At 43.1% G+C, this 22886-nt stretch overlaps 1 protein-coding gene across 6 annotated transcripts in view; it reads right to left on the bottom strand.

The window, feature by feature from the left end:
* Window positions 1–1445: 1445 nt before the first annotated feature.
* The window catches only part of LOC114667188 (ena/VASP-like protein), a 144518-nt gene continuing 123077 nt past the window's right edge, over window positions 1446–22886 (bottom strand). For 3 of the 6 annotated variants that reach the window (XM_028822394.2, XM_028822391.2, XM_028822393.2), the window contains exons 4-14: window positions 14972–15035; window positions 14345–14412; window positions 13364–14068; window positions 5220–5473; window positions 4966–5078; window positions 4810–4870; window positions 4666–4726; window positions 4408–4465; window positions 3873–3939; window positions 3720–3777; window positions 1446–2126 (exon numbers count right to left, since the gene is read on the bottom strand). In XM_028822394.2, coding sequence (XP_028678227.1) covers window positions 2089–2126; window positions 3720–3777; window positions 3873–3939; window positions 4408–4465; window positions 4666–4726; window positions 4810–4870; window positions 4966–5078; window positions 5220–5473; window positions 13364–14068; window positions 14345–14412; window positions 14972–15035 — 1547 coding nt within the window. In that variant the 3' untranslated portion in view covers window positions 1446–2088. The remainder of the gene's footprint in view (window positions 2127–3719; window positions 3778–3872; window positions 3940–4407; window positions 4466–4665; window positions 4727–4809; window positions 4871–4965; window positions 5079–5219; window positions 5474–13363; window positions 14069–14344; window positions 14413–14971; window positions 15036–22886) is intronic. The other 3 variants (XM_028822392.2, XM_051919900.1, XM_028822395.2) reach the window with 3 other exon arrangements.

The following is a 22886-nucleotide window of genomic DNA, read 5'->3' as shown; positions in this document are numbered from 1 at the left end:
GTGAATCCGCGAAGTAGCGAGGGATTACTGTACAGTACTCCTCGCCAAACATTACCTGCAGCTGCTCATCAGTCTTGCACTATGGGTAGGAGGAATTGGAGACCATTTTACACTACAAATCTGTTCTTTAATATTTCTTGCGTGAGCAGCCGTCTTTGCCACATGCCACAGCTTCTCATTTGGGGTGAGGGCTGGACTCTAACTTGGCCGTTCCAGAACACACATTTTCCTTTTGTTTCAATCCATTCTTGGGTGTTCCAGGACATTGTCTTATTGGATCACCCAACAGAATCAGGTGACTGACAACAAGGCTGCTCTGACATTCTCTTATAGAATTTCTTGATACAATTTTGACTTCATTATTTCTTCCTTTGAAAAGCAAGCTGTCCAAACCCTATGGCAGCAAAGCAGCATCACACCATGATGCTCCCTCCATTGTCCTTCACAGATGAGATGAGGTTCTAAAACATCCGTAAACATTTTGACAAGAACAGGCCATACAGGCCCAGCTCACTAATCCAATCCACATAATTCATCCATGAGGACATAAGAAAATCTTTTGATTTGAACATTGGAATAGCTTTTGGTATTGGCGAGCAGTGCTGCTCCTCCTCCAAACATACAAACATGCAGTTCTCTCAGAGACTTTTGTCTCATCCATTCACAGCGTTGTACAGAACACTCCGTGGCCTTCTGCTGACTTTAAATGTGCAGCAAATGTGCTTCTATGGAGCAGTGGTTTCCTTTGTGGTGTCCTTCCATGAACACCATTACTGTTCTGCGTTTTTCTTATGTTGTATACGTGAGCAGAGGCTTTGGGAAGTTCAGGAGATGTCTGCTCGTCATTTGCTTTGCATGCTGGTTTCTTGTCGTGATTTTTGTAGGACAACAACTTCCAGGGAGAGCAGCAACAGTGCAGAGTTCCCTCCATTTGCAAACAACTTGTCTAATGGTAGACTGTGCAACACACAGGTCTTTAGAAGTCTCTAATGCAAGTCTCTATATTCTAAGAGTATTTTGCTTGATGTTCCGTTCTTGAGAGGAGCACCGATTCTGTCAGTAACTAAACTTTGAGACTTTTTGTATGGCACTGAACCTCCACCCTACACCTTCAACCTCCTCTCCTTGACTGAACGCTCAAGTCCAGTTAGGAGAAGTCGTTGGCCTTGAGGGTCACCTGCTTTTTCCACCCTGGCCTGTGAATGTTTAAATGATGTGTTCAGAAGCCGCGACTGTTTGTGTCGTTAGTTTAAGAAGATTGTATTTTCCTATTATCGTGATTAGGTTTAGAGTAGACCACATTTTTGTGAGAGATTACTGCAGGTAACCACAAAGGGTCCACGAACATCTTCTTGTATAAAGCCCCACCACTTCATTGTTGGAACGCAATGCCATGTAGGAGCGACATCTGACACTCACACATCAAATAAGAGCCTCTTGTTCGCTTTTCACATGGTTCACAGCTTTATTAAAATGGGGATTCAACAGGAAAGTGTGTCAACTGGAAGCCACTTTTAAAAATCAAGGGGAAAACTAAATGAATACAAGCGGACCTCGCAGCCAACAGACATTTTATTATCAACAGGATCACAAATACTTGTGTGTTCGGATGTATCATTGATAAGGTTGCAATATAAAGAGAATTCTATTCTTCCACAACTAATTCAGGGTCATAATGGTTTTGTCAATAATCTCATACTTCTGTGTTGGCAAAAAAAAAAAGAAAAACATAAAAAAATAATAATTAAAAAACAAATCTCAAGGTAAAAACGCTGCTGATGCCCCGCAACTAAAAAGCAATCCATGGTGATGTGCTTGCATTTAGTTCCAGAACCAAAAAAAAGTATATATATATATATACTGTATATATATGCCAATATAAAATATAAAAGGCTGACATAAAATGGTGTGCAACTTCTTAAACGGAAAAATCTAGAAAATGTGTGTTCTTGAAAACTTAAGACTTGAACAGAATACAGACTGAAAGCTTTGAGCTGCAGGTTGGCTCTGGTCTCTGGACATAGACAATCAGTGCAGGTGACCCTCACGGTCCTCTCCTCCTGGGACGTGCTGCCCCCCCACCCCACGTTATGTCGTGCTGATCCGACTCAGTTCTTGTCTAATGGCTGTAAAACAAAAAAAAAAAAAGAGAAAAAATAATGTCTCAGGGAGGTGGGGAGTGAAGGCCTTTGGAAGACTAATGGAGATGTGGACCCTTCTTTTGTGGAGCTGCAGGTTCCAAGGGATGTGGTGAGGTGTTGGAGGAAGGAGTAGTACAGAAAATAAGAGGGTTAGGGAGTTGGTGGGTCACATGCAGCCTCCACCCTCCCAGTTACTCCACTTGGAACACTGAGTCTCCCTCTCAGATGTGATGGACCACCAGGCATTGTATGAAATGAATGGTGTCACCAAAACCACTCACCATAAGGCGACTGTGCATGACAGCATGCAATGGCTTGACTTCTAAACTACGGCCCTCTCAGGTGGACAGCGGCTTATGATGACGGTGGTACTCACACACCCAAATGAAAAGTCTGGTCTCTAAAGACCCAAGTGGGCAATGACTCACAGTTACTGTACACTCTTATAAATAATGGTTCTTTAATGGCTCTTTACTGGGTTGTGAGGTTCGTTTTTGAACCTTTGCTTGGCAAAGAACCCTTTTCACCTCAGAATGGATCTTTACATATGAAAAAGTTGAAAATGTTCCTAATAAGTGAATTAAAAACAAAATGGTTCAAATTTGGAGGCTACTTAGCAGGATGCTAACAAATCAAGAACACCTGAGCTCAGCTTATGATATATATGCAGCAAGAGTCCTTTTAAGACCAGCAGCCCACTAATATTTCCCATATCTTTTATTGTCAATTTCAGATTATTTATGGAACCTGTTACAGATCTAAGTAAACCTAAAGTTCTTTCTGAAATCTTCATGTGGACGGTGCTTTTGGGAGCCAAAAACGGATCCCCTATGGCATCACTCTGATGAGCCATTTTTTCCACCTTTATTTTTAAGAGTGTAGTCCCCACACTTTCTACTGGTTGTACTCTATAGTTATTGTTATCCCCCAGACCTCCTACTGGACACTGTCTCACTGCCACTGTGGTCCTTATACTCACTAGTAGTTAATAATTCCCAGTGAAAGAGGTCCACACTCTTCCAAGAGGACAATGGTTTACAGTTACTGTGGTCCACACACTCTCCACTCAATATTTGTTCTCAATGATTATGTTCCCCACACTTCCTTGGACTCTGTCTCACAGTGACTGTGGTCTCAACACTGCCTAGTGGTCAATGACTCAAAATTAATGTGGCCCACACACTCCTAAGTGGACAACCATTCAGAGTTACTTGTGGTTCCCACACTCCATGCTGGGCGCTGGCTCATGGTTACTCCATAGTGGAAAGTGTGACCTCTGCTCTGCTGAGTTACTGTGGTCCACAAACTCGCTAGTGGTCACCATGCTCCTTTCTGGAATGGATGGCATTTACACTCCCAAGTGAACAATGACTCATCCTCTTTGGGGTCCCCACTCTGACTGGTTATCACTATTGTTCTTATATCCCTTACCAGAGATTGACTCATACTGGTCCCCTCAGTGCACAATGACTATAAGCTGATGTTGTGTTGTGGATGCCCACCAGTAGACATCAGCTCATTGTACACTCCCCCACTCCAGTGGATCCTGAGAACACACAAAACAGTCTTTGGTCTTACCATCAATTATCTCTCCCTTCACCTTATGCAGCTCACGCACCACTTCTTCCAGAATTTCCTGAAGACACAAAGAGAGAACGAAAGCCTCAGCATTAAAATAAACTCAGCACTGGCTGAGCACCACGCCAACACAATGCAATTCAATTGCCTCACCTGTTTCATTCTGTCAAAATCGAAGGTGTCAGAGCCCAGGTCATTACTGCCAGCCCCCGACTTGACCCTACAGAGACACAGCATGGACCCCAGTTACATCAGTGCACATACACCTCGGCACACCACTCATGAGGACGACTGATAAAAGTGAAGACACAATGTTATCTGGACCTGATTCTTCATAATCGGGAGGACACTGACACAGGTAACTTTTTTCAAGGAAACAACTGCAGACAGCAGAAGATTTAAATATAAAGGGAGGTTATTGAAGGAGCCTCAAGGTGAAGCAGGTGCTAAGATAGAAACATCTTAGACTTGGGAAGGTGTAATGTCCGTGACGACAAATGAAATTGCTTTGAAATGCTCTAAATCCCCAGTGCCACTTTAATTGTGAACCAGGCCCTCTTGCACCCATTCATCATCTCTACTCGAGATCTGTTCACAGTGAAGGCTGAACACACTGCCCTCTGCTGGTCAAGATGATGAATGCAATCCATCTCTTCTTTCACAGCACAGGTCTCCCCTGGTGGCTTACCTTGATACTAATGCCTTATCTGTAGAACTTGCTCTATCCCACGGCTTCTTGAGAGGATCTATCAAGAATGACAATTGGTTCAGTAGCAGAACAAGAAAGCATCCATCTTGTACAACTGATGAAATGTAATATGGGGGAACTCGTGTCCTGTTAGTTCAAAATGGTTTTTGTCATACAAGGTGAATAAAACCACAGGGGGTGGTGTGTATACGATAGGGGCAGTGGGTCTGGTAGACTGGCACTTGTTGGATTCCTCACCTGTTGAGTTCTGCTGGCTGGGCCCACGGGTCACAGGTGACGGAGATGGGCTGGGATCATCCTATAAAAAGGCAACACTAATAGTTAGTGCAAAAGACAGCCTTCAGAGACCCTTCAGTTTCCGATGGGCTGTGGGACACTCACGGTTTGCAGCTCTTCCTCTTTCTTCTCATTTGGCTTTTCTGTTTGTGTCGCCGCCTTCCTTCTAGGAAAGAGAAAGAGTGCAAGTATTATGTGGATATCTGTCAAACATTCCAGTTTACTTTCTAAAACGGAGCACTTTCCACCTTCCCTGCTGACCTTCGTGCGAGCAGAGCGTTCATTTCTTGCATCAGGCCCCCACCTCCACTCGTGCGGTTGGCTTCGTTCTTTGCTGCCCCACCTGGACTGGTGCCCCCCGAACCATCTTCAGACTATGGGAAAAGTACAAGGGGCATGATTTCACAGTCTAGAAAACCCAATATTTGAAATATGTCTCTAGGGTGTCACCCCGCACTCTAAAGGCAGGGGCCATAAGATTTGAAGAGAAAGAGAGAGAAGGAGATATCACGCACCCTCTGAACTCTGCGAAGTTTGGCTCCTGCCAAGGCAGCCGCCAGTCCTGACCCCGGACTATCATCACCCATGCTTGTTGATCCTCCACCAGCCGGCAGTGGAGGGGGAGGAGGTGGGGCCCCGGCAGAGGGTGGCGGTGGGCCAGGAGGTGGCGGAGGCGGTGGAGGTCCTCCACTTGAAGGAGGTATTGGAGTCGGTGGTGCTAATGAAGCCACAGGAGTGAGTGACGGGTGGCCGGCTGGGAGAGGGGGACCTGCACGAGAAACACAGGTATAACTCAAATAACAGTGGAATCAGAAGAAGCTTAACACTGCTTGTGCTTAACACACCCTCTGTTAGCCAATGCAAATCCTAATACTGCACTCCTGTTGTGTACAAGTAGACTCGACCCTTGCTTGGTCAGTTACTCCATCTAACCCTCCCTATTCCACAACCCTCATAGACTACTTAATCCAATCTCAGCTCTGCCACAGTGTCCCCTAATTTACGTGCCAACCCCCATTCTACTGCTAACCAATGCCCAGTACTCTGGTGATCTTTCTCTTGCTCCATCCTTACGGCCTTCTCTTTATCCAGCTATGCTCTCCCAGTTAGAGTGATCTCTCATGCCAGCCCTGGCCTCAGTTACAATCATTACCCCATCTTGCTACACCCTCTCAGTTACAGTAACTTCTCTCTATCTCTGTCCTCAGGCTACAACAACCACTCTTTATTTGTGCCATTGGTTACAGTGACCTCCTTCTTTATCCTGGTCTCTCCATTCCATTGACTTCCTCCAGTTACACTAATTCTTCTATCTCTCTCTCTCTCTGTCTTCAGGTTATAGCAACCCCACTCTTTAGCTGTGCCCTCAGTTAGTGATGTCTCTCCCTTAGCCCACCCTCTCAGTTACAGTGACCCCTCTCTCTGTTACTGTCCTCTGATGACAGTGACTCCCACTCTCTAGTTCCACCCTCGCAGTTAAAGTGATCGCTCTCACTCAATCTGTCCTTAGCTATACTGCACCGGCTCCTTAATCTCATCCTCTCAGGTATAGTGACCACTCTTTTTAGCTTCTCCCTCATAGTAACAGTGACCCCTTACGTCAGCCTCATCCTTATTTATCTCAAACTGCAGCTTCAGTCAAGTGACCCCACGCTGTAGCTACAGCCTCACGATTACAGTGACCCTTTCTTCTGTCTCTGTCCTCATTTACAGTTACCCCTCTTTCTTATTCCGCCCTCCTAGTTACAATGAACTCTCTCTTCATATGCACCCTCGGATACAGAGGCCCCTGCTCTCTGGCTCCACCAGCACAGTTAAAGTGTGGTCACTCTGTCCTCAACTATAAAGAATCATTTCCCTTATCTCATCCTACCAGTTACAGCAATCCCTCTTCTCCAGCATTACCCTCCCAGTTACACCAACCCTTCCCTCTGTCTCCATTCTCAGTTACAGTGACCCTTCTTGCTTACCCCTTCTTCCCAGTTATGGTGACCCTTCTCTTTCTCTCTCTGTGCTCTGGTTACAGTGACCTCTCTCTCAGCTGCGCCCTCAGTTACTGCTACACCCACACTGTTAAAGTGATCCCTCTCACTTGCTCCGTTCTTAGCTAAAATGAACCTTCTTCCTTATTTCACTCTCCCAGTTATAGTGACCCCCCATCTTTGTCCTCAGTTACAGTGACCCCTCTCTGTAGCTGTCCCTTAAGTTACAGTGACTGCCTTTCTTATGTTGCTCTCCCAGTTACAGTGATGCTCCTCTGCATCTCTGTTCTCAGGTTACAGTGACACCACCCACTCAGTAGCTCCAACCTCACAGTTATGGTGACATCTCTCTAGCGCCACCCTCATAGTTACAGTACCCCCTCACTTCAGTGTCATCCATATCTATCTCCAGATCCACCCTCACTTACAGTGACCACTCATAATGAATGCTCTGCCCTAACAGTTAAGATGATCCCTCGATCCTCTCTCCTCCCTTACAGATGCAGTAAATCCTTTCTCTAGTTCTGGTCTCATAACATCAGGTTAACCAATGTCAACTACATAGGTACAATGCCTGGTCTATATAGCGCCACCCTCATAGTGACAGTGATTCCTTTCTTGAGCTTCACCCTTATGTATCTCTAGCCTCAGTTACAGTGGCCCCGCTCTCTGGCTACAGCCTCCCATTTACTGTGACTCTTCTCACTGTCTCTGTCCTCTGGTTACAGTGACCTCTGTCTCAGCTGCACCCTCACTTACAGTGACCCCCACTTTGTAGCTACACCCACACTGTTAAAGTGATCCCTCACACTTGCTCTGTTTTAGCTAAAGTGACCCCCCCATCTCTGTCCTTAGTTACAGTGACCCCTCAGTAACAGTGACTACCTTCCTTATCCCACTCTCCAGGTTACAGTGGCTCCCTTCCCTAGCTACCCCCTGACAGTGACAGTGACTCTTCTCTCCGTCTCTGTTCTGAGGTTATGTGACCTCGGCCTCCAGCTGTGCCTTCAACTACAGTACAGTGACCCCCACTCTGTAGCTCCACCCTCATAGTTACAGTACTCCCTGACTTATGCATCTGAAGCTCCGCCCTCAGTTGTAGTGACACCTCTCTCTAGCTCCTCCCTCACAGGTGCAGTAGATCCTTTCTCTAGTTCCGGTCTCATAATGTCAGATTACCCAATCTCAACTGTAAAAATACTGTGCCTGGCCTATATAGCGCCACCCTCATTGCATTCAACTACCCAATAAAAATCTTACTGTGCCTTTTCACTGAAATGCATTGACCTTTCTGATGGCTTATCCTGCTTTATAGCTGCACCTCTTCACGCAATTTAGTAACCATGACAACATGTGAGTGAAACAATAAGCAGGTAAGTTAAAGTTCAACAGAGCATTTCCACATTATATTGCATGCAGCGGAACACAAGCTGACATGAAGCAGTATGGTTAGACCACCGCACTGGCCGAGGTAGAAAGTTGTGTAGTTGCTACTCACTTTGATTTGCTGCACTTTTGGGTGGGTATGTACTGTCAGAGTAGTCTGTTAATGGACAGTTTGACCCTACCAGATAGTCCAGGGGCACTCTGATAGTTGGAGTTAGGCAGATCTAAATCTAAATTTAAAAACCTCATGTGAAAAGGAATGAGGACCCTATGCTTTAGAGAACACAGTGTGTCTATTATAGGGTCACCTTATCACACATATACACAATACAGTATATAGTGACTTGGAGCACCTTTGTCTCCACCCTTACCCAGAACAATAAGCCCTGAAGTCCAAACTTTTTGTTATACAAAGTATACAAGGGAGGGATGATCACAGGGGGGAAATGCCAAAAAAATACTGGTCCAGTGGGAATGTCTCACCCACATTACCCTCTATCCAATGCATAAACATTTGCCCCAGCTCACCTACCCTGTCCAAATTTAATGAGCCACTGGCAGAAAGCAGCTCTTAAACTCCAGGCTTGGTTTACTATGAGATCTCCAAGGGTTACAAATGCTCTTTGAGTGTCCTTAGCCTCCTGTTTGCAAGTATTCCTACAACACTGAGCTGTAATTCACAACTACAGGGCCAGGCACCCTTACTGGATGGAATATGTCTGCTCTCCAATACTGTATATGCAGCAGGGCCCCAATGCCCTGCAGTTTAAGGGACTTCTAATGACACTAAGCCAGTCTTCTGTGAATTTGTCTTCATTTCAATGTTATCTGATTAACCACTTTTGGAGCACTAGTTAGTTGTGCAGCCCTCAACAACTCATACCACCACTTGTGAGTGTCGGCCCCTCTTTTGAAAATACAAACCTAATGGAACCAATCTTTTTGTGCATCCCCCTCTGCCCATCTGACCCAATGCCACCTGTACAAATTGTCTCAATACTATAAAGTCTACAGTGCCTTTAAAAAATCTTCACCTTCTTAGAAGTTTTCATATTTGACTGTCATAGAGCACTGAATCACAGTGGGTTTAACTTGGCTTTTTTGACACAGATCAGCAGAAAAATACATGTTAATGTCAAAGTGAAAACATAGATCTCTGCAGAGTGGTCTAAAGTAATTATGAATGTAAAACACAACATCATTTATCAAATATGTATTCACCCCCTTTAAGTCTGACACCCCTAAATCCTCCTTGATGCAGCCAATTGGTGTTTCAAGTTCCAGATTTAGTTCAATGGAGGTCACCAGTTCAGGGTTTTACACCTGTATGTGAAAGGACCAGCTTGTGGGGAGTCAGTACAGTGGACTATCCTACATGATGAAGAAAAAGAACTTTATATATATATATATATATATATATATATAAAAGAAACCACTTTTATACATATAGTATGAATACTCCTATACAGTATATTACTATTAAAGAAGAAACAATTGATTTTAGTCTTACCTAAAAGATGGTGTAGGATGGACTATGTGATACGCTGTGTACAGGTACAGATACTTTTAGTAACTTTCCACAGTCTATAGGATGATTTACTATTTTTTTAGCTGTTGCTTCTTAGCTATGTCTATATAAGCTTAGGAATGGCACACAAAGAGTTCACTTGCTGCTCTCAACAGATCTTTTGAATACCATAAATATATACAGTCTATTTATCTATCCATCTATCTGTCCCTCTCTCTCTCATACATATATATATCCATCAATCCATCCATTATCTAACCTGCTATATCCTAACTACAGGGTCACGGGGGTCTGCTGAAGCCAATCCCAGCCAGCACAGGGCACAAGGCAGGAAACAAACCCCAGGCAGGGCGCCAGCCCACCGCAGATATATATATATATACTGTATACTCACACACACAAAGTCATGCATGCGTGTTGGGGGATCTCTTTACGGGCCAAGAGAGAAGAAGATGCCAGACCCAATAGAGACTCCCCAAGTGGATGGACGGACAGCCCAACAGAACAAGGGGATGATTCCTTACCCGGACGGGAAGCCTCAAGCAAATGGACAGCTGTCCCGACCATGCAATTGTGTAACACCTTCCCTGGCTGGGATCGAAGAAGAGAACAGGGAAGGACTGTCTCCGAGGAATGTTTCATCCCCCCAGGTGCTAGATGGCAGCAGCCCTCCATATTGGTGCCCATGCGGGACCCAACAGGGAATACCGGGAGTTTAGTCTGGCAGCACAAGGGGGCACTGCAGGGAGATGCACTCTCCAATATATTGGGCTTCCTTATGACCCAGAAGTACTTTTAATGGGCAGTAGTCCTGGTGCCAGACGTACTCCCAGGTCCTCAATAAAAGGGACCACACTCCCTTTTCCAGGCAACACTCGACTGGTGGAGGGCAGTGCAGTGGTGAAGGAAGAGGTGTTGGAATGAAAGAAAACCTGTGCTTTGTGCTTGACTGTGGTACCTTTGTATAATAAACATCCAATTTATTTGAACCCAGATGGCCTCTTCTTTGGGAAGAAACATACTTTTCCCTGATGGCAACACAAATTAGACGATAATATCTACATACTTCTGTCATATCACCTATGTGCATAAATTCAATCTCTTTTCGCTGTTCCATTATTTCACTGAGTAATAATTTCTGTTTGTTAGAGCTAATGCGATATTTACTATCAGTTTTTTGAGACTTTCGAATTTTAGTACTTTCATAATCTCTAACCTGCTCTGCATATGTTTTTGAACCTCTTTACGATTTTCTACTTTGTCATCTACGTTTTGTCTTGTATTTCCGACCCCACTTGGAGCTGAAAGCGCAGGAACCGTGTCTGACAATAGCATTCAAACGAATGAGAAGTGATTGGACCGTGGGCGAGGTTGTAAATGTTTGAGAGGAGGGCGGGACTTGTCAAAATCTCTTGGCAAAAAGTCTCGTCTTGCGGGACCTGAAATTATCTCCGAGAAAGTCTCGTCCCTGGATTTCCTTTTATAATAGAGATATATATATATACACACACACACACATATACACAGTATATATATATATATATATATATATATATATATATATATATATATATATATATATATATATATACAGTGGAACCATGGTTCACGAACGTCTCTGAACATGTACAAATCGGGTTACAACCAAAATGTTCGTCAAACTTTTGCATCTGTTCACGACCACACACTCGGTATACAAACAAGCCAGTTTCCCTTTCGGTTTGTGTGCGCCGATGATTTCCACACAGGTTCAGTCTCTCACTGTGCATTCCCTGTGCAGCGAGCGAGAGAGAGAGAGAGAGGGCTGGCCGCATAATGCCGAGAATGCAGTTAAAGAATGCACTGGACTTGTTTTTAAAGAGACTGATTCCAGCATTATTTTAACCTCATTGTATTTAATGAAGACTTTTTTCTATTGGATTTTAACCTCCACTTCACTTCTGTTTACAGCGATCGGTTCGTAGCGTGCATTGTTGCAATGTTACTTTTCTTGGTTGTTTATTAAATTATGGATTTTTCAAATGTTAAAAAAAAAGTGTTTTTAGCGAGGGGTTTGTAGCGCTATAGCGCGAACTATTGCAGTGTTAGTTTTCTCTGCTCTTCAAGGTTTTCTCATTATTCAATGTTTTTACATTTAGTTTACTATTATGCTGTGCATTCTATGGTATGATTAACTATATTTGTGCTTAAAAATCTTTAAAAAAATATATTTGCATACAGTTCGTACGGTCTGGAATGGATTAATTGTATTTACATAAATCCTATGGGGGAAATTACTTCGGGTCACGACCAAATCGGGTTACGACCAGAGTTTTGGAACGAATTACGGTCATGACCCGAGGGTCCACTGTATATATATATATATATATATATATATATATATATATATATATATATATGCGCACACACACTCAGAACCTTTTGCAGTGATTTTGGAACATTTACATAAAAGAAATCCATGATATTGTGCAAGACGACGACTAATGATGGAGGCCACCAGGAGGTCCATAAGACATCTGAAGGACTGACAAGCCACATTGGGTGAGACTGCGCACACAACAACTGTGTCCGAGTGCTTCATTAGTTGCTGCCTTATGGGAGACTAGCAGACATGTGACTGAAGTCAGATAGAAGAAGGTTCAATGGTATGATGAGACCAAATTTGAGCTATTTCGTTACCAAATTAACTGCCATGCTTGAACATGGCCCATTATCACAAACACACCACCCCTGCCGTGAAGCACAGTGGTTGCAGCATCATGTTGTGAGGATGCTTTTCTGCAGAAGGCCCTATTAGGCACTGCAAGGTCAAAAAGGAATGCAGCAAAACTTGGAGAAATCCAGAATGTACACCTTAAGAGACAATCTGCTTTCCTGTAAGACAACGGCCCTAATCATAAAGCCGAAGGTACACAGGAATGGCTTCAAAACAACAATGTGAATGTCTTGGCTTAGCCACGTCAGTGTTCAGATTTCAACCCAAGTGAGAAATTGTGACCGGACTTGACAAAGGTTGTTCGTTCACCATCTTCATGCAACTTGAAAGGCTTTGAGCAGTCTTACAAAGAAAAATGCAGAATAATGACAGTGTAGAGAAGTGCAAAGATGATAGAGAAAGTGAAAGACCTGTGCACAAAGAACAGAAAGAGTGAAACGGCTGCCAAAGGTGCATCTCCTGAATCTAGACTTGAAGGGGGTGAAATCTTTATGTGATCAGTTATTTTGTGTTTCACTGTTGTAACCAATCTAGACCACTTTGCAGAGGTCCCTTTTAACTTTAAGATTTAAGAGTCTTACTTGAGCTGATCATCAAAACGTCAAATTAAAACCACTGTGATTCAATGTTGAAATTTTCCAAGTGGTGAAGACTTCTGATAGGCACCGCATAGACAATATGTGTGTATAGAGAGTGCAGCCATCAGTAACACACACACACATTCTGAATATGTTGCGTATCTCAGTGACTTTGTAAGCCCACCCATACTCACATGTATATTAAGTACATCTTTTTGCTCTCTGTCATGCATGCACACACATGTTCGTACATATGTCACAGTTATTAGTCACACACATGCACAGATAAACACATTCACACATGGGTGGTTTCACTCATGCAAACACTTCTTATAAGATGCAACTCACAGACAGACACACATACAATCTGGCAGGCAGGGCTCAGTCACCTGCCTGGTGCAAGTGACACTGTCACAGCAAACGGCTGGGCTGGTTAGAACAGCACAGCAGGTGGCACAGAAGTACTTACTCAATCTTGCAGTGGGTGCAGGAAGAGGGGATCTCTTTTTGGCCAGGGCCACCTCCGACACACTGGTGTATGAGGGCGGTGAGTTCACCAGTGGGGAGTCATGTGGGTAGGCCTGTGCCACTGGTGGGTAAGAGGGATACTGTGGCTGGCAGAAGCCCCCAGCTACAGCAGAGATTGATCTAGGAGCCCAGGCTATGGCTGGCTCCTCCGGATGCCCATTTGAGGGGATGGCATCAGACCCTGGCCTTTGAGTCCCACGGTCACCAGGGCTTTTGAACCTGCCATTCTGTAAAGGCATCAGAGGAAGTGCAACCGGGAGGACAGCTGGAGTGTGCATTGGCATCATCACAGGGCCAGCAGGGGGCAGAGGAGAGTATACGGACATGGGCGGCCAGGTGGCAGGGTTCGGAGGCAGGCCAGGAGGTGGTGGAGACAGAGGAATCTGTCGGGCCTTGCGAGGTGGGCTGCCAACACTGGGCAGTGAGGGTGATGAAGCAGAAGGAAAAGAAGTGGAGAGCAGTGAGGCAGCAGATGCACCTGAATCCGCCATGTCCCGCTCATAGGAAGAAGAGCGTGAAGAAGAGGAGGAGGTGGCCTTGGCGTAAGAGGGTGGTGGGGCAGATCCTGTTTTGAAAATGCTGTACTCGGGTGGGGGTGAGGGACACTTAGAAGGAGACGATGAAACTTTGATCTGAAGGGTGGTCACTAAAAAGACAAACAGCGAACAGAGAAAGAAGAAATCAAAAATGAGTGGGTGAAAAGAAAAACAGGAGAGGAGAGGTGACAGTCAACGCAGCTATAGAGCCTGAGATCCTGAACAACAAACACCTCCCCCCCCATCCCTGAATACAGCCCTCTGCCACCAGGAAACATGCCCTGCTTTTCCACCCCACCAGTATCTATCTCTCAATGCACTTCCCACTCCCACTTCAGCTTCCCTCCTCAATCAAATATCACCATCCTGAATGTCTCACTGCTCACCTGACGTGGAAGCTCGTCGATCCCTCTCCATCTGTGCCTGAAACTGCTGCTGTTGCTCCATCATCTGCCTGTAGGGTAGCAAAGGATAGGGGTGAACGGACCACCAAAGTAGCAGGCCCAAAACAGCAAGGGCTGAGACTTGACTCTACTCCCTCCAAAGAGTCCTAAGTGGGCTTGTGATCATTTGCTTTTCCAATAAGTCAGTCTTGTAAAATCTGCCATCCACTGCTGGTGACTTTAACAATACCATTTAGTGCCAAACCAAATTACAACAACAGAAGAACAGAATGACAGGACATGCTTCCAACCTACATTATTAATGAGGCAGACATCCCCCTAATAAGGCCTGCACTGGACTCAACAAAAGGCCAACAGAGGCCTGACCTCACCAGGCTCCCGATAAAAGTGGCCTTCCTCTCATATCCAGCGTGACACAAGAATACCAGTCTATATGGCAATGTAAATCAAAGCCAGCTCCAACCACATTAGGCATACTCAAGCAGCAAGAGTTGTAGTCGGTAGGGTCCGAAAAAGCCCACTGTCCTCTGCACATTGGCAAGACAGTCACATGACCAGATATATCCATTATTCTGGCAAGCAAGATGACCCCCAACCCGTGTCTCTTACCGCCTTTGTACTTCAATATCATCTGAAGAAGGTCCATTCTGGACTTGACGTTGGACAACTGGACCTGAAATACAGAAAAGAAAAAGCTGCTCTTATTATCAAATCTGACAGTCCCGAGTAACACACAATGCCAGCTTGACGTGGACCTGTCTTTGAGAACACAGCATGTCTCACATCATCCGACCGGAGTGTGGCCCAGCTGGCTTTCTGGTCAAGCTTTAAACCTTGTCGTCGTGGAGGCGTGTCTGAGGATCATCCTTCAAGCTCTTCTCAGGTGTCTAATAACACCATAAAACAGGAGCTCTCAGATGAAAGAGGTGAGGTGGCCATTGGTCTTCTGAGGATAAAATTTAAGCTAGCAATGAAAGTGTCTGATTCAAAATCTCAAAATGGAGCACAAGTCTAAGTGCACTACAAACTGCATTAACACCGCCCTACAACCAAATGGATCTTGAAAAAGACGACCACAGCCAAGAAGATGATCACACTAGAACCTGCACAGAAGTAGGAGCCATTATTACTGTTAAACCCATGGGTTAAGTTAATGCACCATATCTGCAGACATATTAAGAAACCCTTAAGGTACTGTTCAAATGGCTGAAATGAGGTGTCTGAGGAGGGTTGTCGGTCTTCCTGTCCATAAACAGAGTGGATATGAGTGGACAACAGAGTACAGCTGCTGCTTCTCTGAATCAAGTCCAACCAGTTGAAGTGGTTTTGGCATCTAGAGAGGATCCCCTGCTGAAGACAATATCACACATGTGTGTCAGAGGGTCACCTTCCTGGCTTTTCAAAAGGTAAGCACTACCACCCCAGAACATGAGGCGGCGTGATTGCTAACCAACTTATCACTTTTTCGGCCAAGAGAAATCGCCCAGTGAGGGCAACTAACCCCGACCCTTCCAGTCCAGGGGGTATAAAGGAAGGTGGTGGCTTACTTGGAAAACAACCCACCTATAGGAAGGAAGACCAATGACAAGCCTGACAAACCTAAATGGGAAACATTATAATAGCCAACGGCTTTTCTGATTTCTGCTCTATTTGTTATTTTGCTCCTGTATAAGAGAAGTAAATGGTTTGGCCCAGTTGACATTTCAACAATTTGTCACAAGTTCTGTGATTAATAGCAGTTGATGACAACAAGTTCACGTATTGTATATCTCGGTAAAAGACTGGTGCTGAAGACAGGGTGTTCTAGCTTGTTCAATTCACCATGACCCTCATCAGGCCAAGCAAGTGGATGGAGAGTAAAGTGAGATTACTGCAACAGAAAAGGAGTATTGTCTGCACGGTGGGTGAGTTTCGGTTTAATGACACAGTAGCTCCTGAGAGCCATTCCTTCCTCACAGCTTTTCACTTTTGTTATGATTTGTTACAGTTAGCATTTTGTTATGTTCTACTGGGGTGTTTCAATTAACCTTTTCAGGTTCATATTATGCTTTGGAATAGGCAGATTTTAATTTTCTTAATACTTTTTCTATTTGAAGTTTATTTAAATTAGCCAAAATATTTTTGAATCCTTTTTGATACCGACTTTGTTGTCATGGGCACCTCCATTTTCCGGAATGGCTGCTATTGAAATGGCCTGGATGTGGCATCAGCAGCAAGACGGTGGTGTAAAGGCCATGCTGAGCAATTCCTCATCTCATCCAAGTTTACAGAGAAAAGAACAAAGAGTTTAGTGCGCATTCACTCAGTGTTCCTGGCAAAATGACATTTGTGTAACGAATACTGTCAACGATTCAGGGGTTTGTTTTCAGTGTTCATTTGATTTCCTGGTTATGGATCTTTGCTTGTCTGTTGGCTTGCATCTCGTCTTCTGATCTTTTATAAAAATAACCACTGCCTTCACAGTCTGTGGCAGTACAATTACGAGCTACTCTGACACCTTAAAAAAAAGAGACATGATGAAAATGATACTGGACGAACTTCTCAGAGAGAAAGAAAAGATGGGAGCTGGTGTGTCTGTGGGATGTGTCTGCTGGTGAATCAGTCGTTGTCATTTGCTTGTCTAATGCTGCTAGTTTTGATGTGTACAATGACATGCAGTGCACATATCCAGCCATTTATGTTGATAACCCACTTAGGATCTAATGACCTGGTGTCCATATATTGACTATTTCTTCTGTAATCCTGGCTGTTGTTAATATCTTTCATTGTCTTGTTTCCTGAAATGAGTGTCTTTTACTAGACATGCAGGTTTTCAAATGGCATTGATGTGATGATAAATATGAGCTTCCCAGTATGAAATTTCATGCAATTGCCCTTCAAAGTGGTAGCTCCCAGCTTAGAGAACCAACACTCCCAGAACTAGCAGAATTGTGACATAATTTCAACCTCTCGTTTCACTGAATAATCAACAATCTATATATATTGTCAGATGTGTGATTGGGAGACAACCTCAGGGCTAATTTGATAGTACAAGTAATTACCCTCCAAACCAAGGGGTTGGCAGTGTCATTTAATGCCTCTTTTCTGCCTCTCTCTGCAGAAACAGTGATTGACGGACTGGCATATGGTGACATCACTTCCTGTCCCTGGTCTACCGAGCCCATCTCTTACTTTGAGTGTCCTACTTCAACTTCCATCTTGGGACGGTACAACAACAACAACCATCTGAAGAAGACTTGTTTTGTTCTTTTTTTTTCAATTTATTTTCTATCATAATATATGGAGATCACTTCAGTGCCCCAAACCTTTATGATCTCTCAGTTTATTCTTTCACAATATCTAAAATACAGTAGAATGTCTGTATGCCTGTCTTATGCAATCCTCAACCCTTTGACCAATCTGGACCAGGTTTTGCATAGTTACTCTCAAGGAGTTTGTTCATATGGACAAAACAGACTACCATGAAACCTGGGCGCCCCTCCTTCTCCCCCTGATTTCATCCCCTTGATACATTAACAATGGAGGTTCTATATCTTTATTAACTGATTCCAAACAAAACTGATACCTACTGTAGGTGTTTTATGGTTGGCAATATACAAATGTGTAACTGTCTTTTCAACTTTCAAGATCGCAGATCCAATATAGCAAACCATAATTTTTCCACATGACAAATGTAGGTGGTGTATCTGTGTACTGCCGAGAGATGGACAGATGATTTATTTACTGAGCTAAATAGAGAAAAGTATGTAACAAAAAAATGAAACCAAAACAAATAAAAATAAACCTAGCTGCCAAATCCTAACAAGAGACAAGAATCAAAGATGAATCAAAAATGAGTTTTACTTGTCTGTTGGGGTCCCTTCACTATACCACCCATTTTACACCCCTGCTCACAATGTCTCCAAAGGTTTGCTTCAGTACTGACGGTTATGCTCATTCCACACATTCCTCTGATGCCCACAGATGCGCCTTTTGATTTTAAGTGACTGCAATATCCAGTGCGACTTGCATTTGCCATGACTGTAAATGAGGCCCCAGGAGCGCTTTCCCCTTGGTCCACTTCAGAGTGGGCACACCAAGACATTTATACATTTACTCACAGGAATGGAAAAACAAAAATATTGTAAAGTATATCGCAAAACATTACATTAATTAATTAGCCATATTGCAATAACACATTTATGTACTTAGTATAGAATTTGTAAATTAAATATCACTGAATTAATGTGAAAATATTATTTAATTTTCACATTTCCACAAATGTCGATGTTCCAGAAATAAAAAGCTTGAGCAACAGTGTTTAGTTTACGCCAGTAAAAAAAATGATAATCACTTTGTACTCTAGGGGATGCTAATGAGTCACTCCTGAACCCAAAAAAGAAGCTAAAGATATTAAAAATACTATAAATGAGACTGAACTGTAACACAAATAAAGGAGGGGGTTCAGAGAAAGTTAATCAAAAACTAAAACGAGAAAACAAAAACCCTGAGGCCTTTCTGGGCTCTTTTGTACTCATCCAACCAACCATGCCTCTTCTGACCCACAGCACACCATCCTGGTGGTCCAAACAGCCTCTAAAGGCAGGCCCTTGGAAGACCTTCTGGATCTGTAGATGACACTTTGAAGCTCTGAGGTGTACAGCTGTAAGTTAGCAATTTTAAATTTCCACTCCGTTATTATTTTTCATTGTTGTTATGGTGACATTAGTGTCACAAATACATTAGTATTAGATTTGTTTGGAAGTGTTATTCATTTTTTTGTTTGCTTTGATTGCTTATCTGTTTTCCAAGATTTTCAGTAGGCGCTGCCACTTTGTTGCCATGGATGTGGTGTGCCGCATGGACCACGTTGAGCACACATATGCAGTATGTGACATCAGACCAGGCAGTGTGGTGTAATGGTTAAGACTTTGGACCGCAAATCCTAAGGTTGTGGTGTTCAAATCCCACTACTGACACCATGTGACTGTAAGCAAGTCACTACACCTGCTTGTGCTTCCACTGGAAGAGCAAAAGTATTGTAACCAATTGTATCTGAAATGTCGCCTTGGATAAAAGTGTCAGCTGAATAAGAAGTTATAATAAAGATGGCAGTACATATAGCAAAATATTCATACTCTTTTTTGTGAACACCAAGTAAAAAAAAAAAACAATTAGGAAAAGAATTAATGATTTTGGCCTGGTACTGTGAAGAAAGAATAATAATAAATGCTAGATGAAAAATTAAAGTCTTTTGAAATCTCTGATTTTCACAAAAAAAAAAAACAAAACAAACTTTGTTCACTTGGCGTTTCCATTTCTTCCTGCCGAACATCTTACTATGTGGTGCTTATACCAAGAGTCTAGGACAGGGCTACTCAACGGTGGGTGCAGGTTTTCATTCCAACCAAGCCTAGCAGATAATGAAACTTGGTATTTAATTATATGGCTGGTCAGTGCTTTCATTCTTCTAAGACAAGTCTTTGTCACATTGTAGATTTTTCATTTTCAGAGACCATTATTTATTTTTCGTGGTACAGAACAGATTTGTACTCAGTGGTCCTTTCCTTCTCTCTCATTTATTTCAAAACATTGTATTAACAAAGATACTCCATGATGCATATACACAGGCTTAAATGGAAGAATGGCAGCTGGAGTGATGATGGTTCCTTTGTCATTTGCACCTCACTATTAATTGATGACTGTTAAAACACTGGCAATAATTAATACCTAAATGCAGTTGTTTAAAACTAAAATAGGCAATTAAGTGTTCTTAAGCCCAAAACATATTGCTTTAGGGGTAAATACATGAGTTCTAAATAAAAATTTGGTTAAAACAAAACTTGCAATCTCTGCGGACCTCCAGGCCCGGTGTAGGAGTTTAGTGCAACCCCATTCTGCTTACACAGCGACCCCTACTGGACACAAATGATGAGGTTACATGGACTTCCTTCAAGCCTGCTCAGAAAGAAATGGGATTGGTATGGTGGCACTGTATTTAGAGTCACAAAATGCATTCTTAATGCCTTTAGTTTGCTTTTTACTTTCACATAAAAAATGACAAAGAATCCTGAACTGCTTTCTCTCAAAATGCCGACCAGAAATTCATGTGAACACGTGGGATGTGGGAAGGTGAGCCTCTGATAATTCCCACAGCCTATGAATGCAACATTGAGGCCCTGAAATCCACGACTCCAAATAGGTTTAATATGGGAAGCCTCCATAGCTAAGCCAAAAATAACAAATCTGCTTACATAATAAACACATACTGTACACTACACAGGACACATAATAACACCTCGCAAAACAGCTCATCATACCGACTGCAACAATTTCTTTCTTGTGTAACCCAAAATCACACAAGGAAGGCCTCAGTGGGCATCAACAGACCCTGTTTTCGACAGCCTCACACTAGACCTCCCAGCCTTGACTCCCAAAGAATCTTATCATGCTGGATAATCCACTTCCTATGAACTAACACACAACACTTCACAAAGCAGTGCACAACATCCCATCATAAACACAGCACTTCACAAATGAGCTCTTTAAAACGTTAGAACAATCTGGACAAGAACAGACCACTCATCCCAACAAAGATGGCCAATCCTATCCACTTAATTCTTCCAAAATAACATCAAGCCGAGTCCTCTGCAAACAGAACAACCAACACACAACACTCCATGAGAACGGCACACATGTGAAACCACGCAGGACACAACAGTCCACGAACAAACACCTCAGTGAAGGCAACAACACCTCACAAACCAGCCAACCACAAAGGAGAGCCAAAGCCCCTCAAGACAACACCCAACTTTTAAAATGAAGTCTACAACACAATAAAGTGTGCAGAAGGTGAAGGGGTGTGAATACAATAGAATACAATTTATTTTTGTATAGCCCAAAATCACACAAGGAGTGCCGCAATGGGCTTTAACAGGCCCTGCCTCTTGATAGCCCCCCAGCCTTGACTCTCTAAGAAGACAATGGAAAAACTCCCAAAAAAAACACTAGTAGGGAAAAAATGGAAGAAACTTCAGGAAAGGCAGTTCAGAGAGAGACCCCTCTCCAGGTAGGTTGGGCGTGCAGTGGGTGTCAAAAAGAAGGAGGTCAATACAATACAATACACAGAACAAAACACAATCCTCAACACAATATAATAGTAAAATAAAAATATTACAAGTACAGAGCAGAATTTAACAGTAGATGATATCACATACAGTACTATGATTTGGATTTGTTTAGAGTCCTGGAGACCTCAGCCATCAAGCTGCTTCCCCCTATTGGCCATTCCACAGCTGTGTCAGCACTGAGCCAGCCAATCCGATGAAAGAACCCCTATACCTGATGATTCCTGTGATCCTCCATCAGAGATGATTTAGATTAGGCAAGCAAAACAATACTCACTGGATCCACTGCTTATTCTCACCAAAGGGCACACCACTAGTAGTGACACAGTATCCAGGACACAGCACATGTAACACCATACCCAACAAACAATAAAGCCCACTAAATACTTCCTAAACAAAACATAACACCTCACAGACCAGCCCACCGTACAGGACAGTCAATGCCCCACAAAACCAACACCCCACAGGAATGAAAAATCAAAAAAAGACATCTCCTAAATAATGTTTTGGTTTCTCCTAGACAACAATGAGATCACAAAGAAATACAATGGAGACATATTCTTTTGTCACATGCTTCTCAAGTTTTTTGACTGTGAAAAAATTTCTCACAAGTGTCTCCTCTTGAGGTTCAGCAGAGATCTTAACTAAGTCACACAACGGGCTCAGGTCTTCCAAGTGGCGTCTTCACATTTTGTTTGTAATTTGAAAGTATTTGCATTGTGTGCTCAGTAATGAAATGTATGGACAGTTGTTTGTTGTAATAAAACTCTACGAAACTTGTAGTCCTCACTTCTGAATAATACTAATTTATATTGCTGCGCTCGAATTAGATCACACTCATGCTGGAAGAAAAGGCAGGCAGTCTGCCAAAGTGGCTAAGACTTTGGACTTCAAACCCTGAGGTTATGGGTTCAAATCCCACTACTGACACCACGTGAACACGAGCAGGTCACTTCATCTGCCTGTGCTTCAATTGAGAAAACAAAAGAAATGTAACCAATCATATCTCAAATGCTGTAAGTCGCCCCGGATAAATGCATCAGTGCCATGATAGGTAAAGAGCGATTAAAACAAGACTATGCTTTTTCAAACCAAATTCTCAATTTTACCTCAGCTGTATCTCATGTCTCCTTTTTGTCTAAAACTATTTGTCCTAAGGAATTTTAGGAGAAACATCTGTGACAAAGTTGATTCTTAAATGAAACATAAATGAGACACTCTTTTAAGTCTTACGAGCCATCAAAGCTCTACCTCGGAGCAGTAGGGGACACGACACAGACCATCACACATGTACGACAACACGCCGCCATTCAACATGCCATATGGGACACCCGGCGCTTTACAAATCACAAAGGATACACAACACCATGCAAAGCTCTTCACAAGCCAAAGTGCCACTCAGATAAAACAATTCCTCA

Source organism: Erpetoichthys calabaricus, chromosome 16 (genome assembly GCF_900747795.2).
Source record: "Erpetoichthys calabaricus chromosome 16, fErpCal1.3, whole genome shotgun sequence".
Lineage (NCBI taxonomy): Eukaryota > Metazoa > Chordata > Cladistia > Polypteriformes > Polypteridae > Erpetoichthys > Erpetoichthys calabaricus.
Note: the sequence above shows the minus strand (reverse complement) of the source record. Positions and strands in the feature narration are given on the sequence as shown.